Source organism: Drosophila ficusphila, unplaced genomic scaffold (assembly GCF_018152265.1).
Source record: "Drosophila ficusphila isolate 14025-0441.05 unplaced genomic scaffold, ASM1815226v1 contig_791, whole genome shotgun sequence".
Lineage (NCBI taxonomy): Eukaryota > Metazoa > Arthropoda > Insecta > Diptera > Drosophilidae > Drosophila > Drosophila ficusphila.
In genome coordinates this window covers 1,856,424-1,862,171 of record NW_025064737.1, presented here as the reverse complement: position 1 = coordinate 1,862,171, position 5,748 = coordinate 1,856,424, and the positions used below count along the sequence as shown (strand labels likewise).

The 5,748-nt window shown below is 44.9% G+C and overlaps 1 protein-coding gene across 1 annotated transcript; it reads left to right on the top strand.

Moving 5' to 3' along the window:
* Osi6 (Osiris 6) lies at positions 1-2,216 on the top strand. Its single transcript, XM_017191202.2, has 2 exons — positions 1-257; positions 880-2,216. The coding sequence occupies exons 1-2, from the start codon at positions 117-119 to the stop codon at positions 1,597-1,599; spliced, it is 861 nt and encodes a 286-aa protein (XP_017046691.1). The 5' UTR covers positions 1-116; the 3' UTR covers positions 1,600-2,216.
* The last annotated feature ends 3,532 nt before the right edge of the window (positions 2,217-5,748 follow it).

The window sequence follows — 5,748 nt, the reverse complement described above, 5'->3', positions numbered from 1 at the left end:
GCGGCGAAAAGTTATCAAACCGCAGCTTGTTCCATTCGAATGAACACACAGTGATTTCGGTGGTGCCCAAGGAATCAAGTCGCAGAAATCACCAATCCACCAACCCAGCCGCCAGCATGAAGTTCTTCGTAGCCACCGCCTGCATCCTGCTCCTGGCAGCAGGCATCTCCGCCGATCCCGTCAAGGCCGCCGAGGAGCAGTCCGGCGCCTTTGCCAAGTGCCTCGAGAGCGACTCCATCTCGTGCCTGCAGCTCACGGTACGGATTACCTCAAGGATTACACACCCCTCCTAAAAAAAAAAAGAAAAACCATTCAAGAACATTCAAAAGTGGCAACCAGTGAAAGTGAAACCAATCAAAAATCAAGTGCAAAGCCCTTGTGATCCAAAGGATACCAACAAAGTGAAAGTGAAGAGTTTGTTTTCATGGCTTCCTGTCAAGCTACAAATATTTTATTTGTCTTAAGTGTGAAGAATTTACAACGGTTCACAGCTTACCAGTTAAATATCTGACAGGAAGATGTGAATAACAACTTTAACACTCACTCCTAATGAGTTCAAAAGTGCCTGCCCAATTCCCAAATTGCTTTTATATACTCCAGTAATCAATAATAATTTAAAGTAAAAAAAACTGTAGCTTCAACTGTGAAGAAGATTTTTTATTACCTTACGTGATAATTTTACTTTGCAAATTGACCCAAACTTACTGCTTTGAATAATCGAATACCCGACTTCCACTTGATTCCACTTTAAAATTACCATAAAAGTTAAATATCAAATAAGAAATGTAAAAAAGAAGTAGCTCAATCATACAAAAGCTCAAGGCCCTACAAAAGACCACAGTTCATTAACCCCTCTGGTTTTCTTTCCCTACTCCACAGCTCTTCCGCAAGGCCAAGTCCATCTTCGAGAACCCCCAGATCGAGCTCTTCGGCGGCGTTTCCCTGGTGAAGTCCAACGAGGGTCGTCAGGGCAAGTCCCTGGACAACTCGCTGGCTGTTGAGGCCGCTCCCAGCGTGGAGGCCCGCACCGCCGAGATGGGCAACTACTTCATGGACAACGCCAAGAGCTTCTTCGCCGAGCGCTCCCTAAACTTCAACTTCGCCAACGCCGCCCGCAGCGTCGCCCGCGCCATTCCCGATGACATCAAGGCCGATCTCCGCGAGCTGGTCGTTGAGTCCCGCACCCGCAAGAAGAAGCTGCTGAAGAAGTTCCTGCCCATCCTGCTGGGAGTCGGTGCCAAGATCGCCGTCCTGGGCGTTGGCTCCATCTTCGGCCTGCTTTTCCTGGCCAAGAAGGCCCTGGTTGTGTCCGTGATCGCCTTCTTCCTCGCTTTGGCTGCTGGTGCCTCCAGCGGACTGGGACGCATCGGCGGATCTGGCGGCGGCGGCGGTCTGCTCGGCGGACTGGGCGGTCTGTTCGGCGGCAAGAACGCCGGCGGATCCTCGGCAGCCAGCTCCGGTGGATGGTCCTCGGGCGGCGGCTCCTCCAGCGCCGGATGGTCCTCGGGCGGCAGCTCCGGCTGGGACACCCATGGAGCCTACAGCTCGCCAGTGGCCCAGACCATCGCCTACCAGGGCTACAAGCAGGCCCGCCGGTAAACTAGTGGTTCACCAGCCACTTTCACCGAAGGACGAAGGCCAAGGAGAGAGAGAATCAATCGCTAATATGATGACCTATATTTATATGTATTTATAAATTATTTATTTTAATTTATTACTTGAACGAGAACGAGTACGAGACGAACAAAGTGCCTTCCATTAGACAAAACAAAACAAAAACAAAAACAATCACTTAATAACAAGACACACCCGAACACACCACCTTTCATCAACAACCGCCAATAACCTCCACCAAGGAATCTTCGCCACTTTCCGCACTCCTTTCTTTCTACACTGTACTATATCTTAATTTCATGGCTGCACCTTTGATATATGGACTGCCAATGTTTGCCACTAGTCGCTTCCATCAGTCAAAGCCAGTCGCCTCGCCCATCTAACTGTATCTATCTCTCATCTGACTTCATCTATCTCTACGCTACGTCTACCTCTATCTGTACCTGTACCTCTAAATCTATCTATTTATCTTCCTGTCTATCTATCTATCTGTATATCTATATCTGTCTGTCTATCTGGGCTCTCCCACTTTACCGCCCGGGAAAGCCCAACCAAATGCTGCTAAATCAAAGAATCAAATAATAATTCAAACATGAAAAATACTTAACAACCACGACTCTCTTCTCTTTTCTCATCGCTGCGCAATTTTCCCTTTCAATTTGCATACGCAACTCCGCTCGACATCACTCATACGCCGCGTTGTCTGCCCAAGCAATTTGCATCTCGCCGGCGCAACTTTCATTTCACTTCGCTTCTGCTCAGCTCATTCTTTCTGCTATCAGCCCCGAAAATCGAACTCTTTGAGTGTTTTCTAAATTTCACCCACTTACTGCTTACTTCGCTTTTTACCGCTTCTGGGTAATCTCCATTTTCACTGCACTTTCTTCCGTCTGCCAGAATACGAACAAAGGCAATTTGCTAAAAATAAAACAAACATTTAGCTACGCGCATTTCGGCTCATTCAAGGCGGGGCCCCACTGTATTGTCTTTTAATATTTCCCCACCTGCCAACAGAGGCCCATTGTTGGGCGACGCTTAGCACCTTTTGGCCCAAAGAAAGTTGGAGCGCCGTCAATTGAGCCTAAGTAACTGAACTGAACTCAACTGAACTGCAGTTGCCGCTTGGCAAAACGGCACTTTACAGCCGCTGATGATGAGCGCTTTACTTATGAATATGACCCAGATCGATTTGGAAGACGGCTGCTCAATGTTGGATGTTGGATGTCGGATGCTGTGCCCATTGACTTCTCTTGGCTTTCTTCGGGCACAAATACGCCAGCAATTATGTGTCGCCGTCTGGCTTTCGAGCACTTCTCTACGCTCATTGGGGCCGGCAGCCGGGCGTTTTGTTGTTCGATTTGTTTAGCATCCGAGGTTCTGCTTCTGCCGCCGTTTATGGCTCTATTTCGAACTGAATTCGTGGGCTCGCGCACTCACACTCGCATACATCTCTTGTAAGCCTGCTTTTTGGGTTGTTAGCCAAGTTAAATTTCCAGGTAGTTCTCTATTGACGGTGTCACGCTTTAAATCAATTGCTTTTGTCCAGACGCACTCGTAGGAACACGCTAAGTCATTCACAATGACTGAGGAGGCAGGGAAAACATAGTCATTCCCGAACACAATCGTGTCGCAAATGGGTTGCTGGCCAGAAAAAGGGAAAGTGTCTGGAGTTTGTCTGGAAAATGAAACCAGCAACCCTTCAGGGGTTGTCATATCAATCAATTGAATTCCAAGAAATGTTTATTTATGCCATTTTGTTTATTTTTATGGAGAGACGGGGTCTATCTTTTGTATAAATATAAGTGATTGGATCCTTGAAGGTCTGTTATCTTTCAAAGAACAAAAAAAAAAAAAAACAAAATTAACTTGCTGAGTTAAGAGCCACATTTTAACTATGTTGAACATTCAATAATTAATACATTTAAATTAATAGTTGTTGTCAGGATTTAAGTGTTAAAGGAATGGTTATTGTGGTCGTAAAGTGGAAGTAAAAAACTGCACCATGGAAAACATGACAGCTTTAAATTTCGCGGCTTTCAGGAGAGGCACCTCCTTTAAATAAACCAAAACCTACATGTTAATCACAATATTCTAGATTTTTCAGAGACAAACAAGCATATCCAGCACGTTATTTTATGGGATCGCAAGTACTTGTTTTATCGATTACCTTACATTCGACGACTATGGTAAAGTTACCTATATAATCTAAGTGTACTTAATTTCTTTATTTAGAAAAAAACTAAAAAACACAAATTCCTATTAATAACTGTACATAATTTATGATAAAAGAAGGGGGGACTTACCAATAAAGAAAGTACAAGTTTTTATATATCACAAGATAAAATTACAAGGTATTCAAATTTAATTCCGTTGATTATTGAGATCAATCCTTTAAAAAAAAACAGCATATTTTTGAGCTGAAAGCAACTCCGCTTTTTAAAAGCAAGCACCGTAAAGTATTCTTTTGAGTTGTTGGTAACTTTCATTTAACTTCACTTCAGGTTAAGAAAGAAACTATCGTCAGCTTTCTTTAAAGTCTTGACAAAAATTAAGCTGCGATCGAAAGACTTTCAAAATTGTACTAAAAGCTTGCAGAGAAAGATCGGAAGAAAGACTTTCTTTCCCAGGTATTCAACCAACCAGCGGACATGTAAAACCACAAAAGCTTTTACCCCGGCATTTTTGAAAGATTTACTGCAAAGGGTTGGATTAAAATGCTCTAGCTTTAAAGGAAAGACTCACAAAGTGCAACAGAAAACAGAAAACAAGAGGTTAAACTAAAGCCATGCCACGTTTTATAGTGGAACCACCGCAACAGCATGTTTTCTTAATCAAAAAATGGTTTGTTATTTTGTATAGTAGAAGGAAAAACATTTGAAAAAGAGTGAGCACAGAAAACCTGCATCATGCTGCGGCAATCGCTAGTTTTTTTTTTTTTTTTTTTGGTATGCCACTAACAGGTGTGCCTTTGACAGAGCCTTTTACGGTCTGGAAACCAGGTAGGCACTCGTCAGCGGTTTAGTCCAGTTGGTGGTGCATGTGGTCTAATCCGACTTCGGGGGCCCCGAGAGCTTTTCCGGTTTTGCGGTCGGCCGTTTGGCGGTCCAGCGATTGGCGGTCCAGCTGTGGGTCAATGAACAGTTTACGGATTTGGTTCCGAAGCGCTGCCCATTTCACTGCGGCCGAGATTCGGGGATGGATCGGGAGACTGGAGGCGCAATGGCCAGGTGCAGTGTGTGAAAGTGTTGCAACGCGCTGTGGCAACTGTGGCAAGTGCCGGGGGCCAATTTCAGTGGGTTGGCCGTGTTCATAACTCAAAGAGGCCGGGGGCCGGCTGACATTGAATAATACAATCGCCGAGGAGCGGACGAACGGCCAGCGGCGTGAATCTGGGCCTGGGCCAAAAGGCAGTAAAAGTGTCATTCAGCAGCGTTCAAGTGGCATTTACAACTTTTCGCACAATGCCGCGGCTGATGTGTGAAAGTTGTCGGCCTGCCGCTTTATTGTCAACATATCAGCGAACGAGGGAACCAAACCCGTTTAATGGAGAGCCGCTCGTTTGGGCCAACACAAAAGAACAAAACGCTGACAACGAAAGTGAAATGCTTCCTCGCTGGCTCGATCATAATTACGATAATGACAAATTTTCGTAAAGAAACGAAATTGAAGTGCCATGAAAGTGAAACCTGAGCAATTAATGCGGCCCTGGCCACGCCCCCATTTCTATTTCGATTTTTTCCCCGAGCTTTCGTTTTTTGTTCCGCGATCTTTTGGCTATTACACAATGCAGGCGTGTCTGGATATTTGCATTTCATGATTCGGCACTTTTGGTCCGCTAATATACTGCCCGTAGATACCGTGAAAAGGGAGGGAAAGAGGCAACTTGAATCCGAAGTCAAATGGCAAGCCGCGGCTAAAACTGATTATGAAGTGGAAACTCTCACTTTTACGATTATTTTTCTTATGGCTTTCGGTTGTCATGATCTTCATCATCTTTCTTCAGATTGTCTGCTCCATTGTATTGTATTGTGTCTTCTGTCCCATAATGATTAGACTTTCAGCCGCTAGAAAAGCAGGCATAAAAGTCAATTTTATGCTCACTTTTTGATGCTGATTGGCCAACCCCGCCGAATC

Coding starts and splice junctions, on each gene's coding strand:
- Osi6 (XM_017191202.2), top strand. CDS start 117: ATGAAGTTCTTCGTAGCCACCGCCTGCATCCTGCTCCTGGCAGCAGGC. Junction 258..879: donor TCTCGTGCCTGCAGCTCACG/GTACGGATTACC, acceptor CCTACTCCACAG/CTCTTCCGCAAGGCCAAGTC.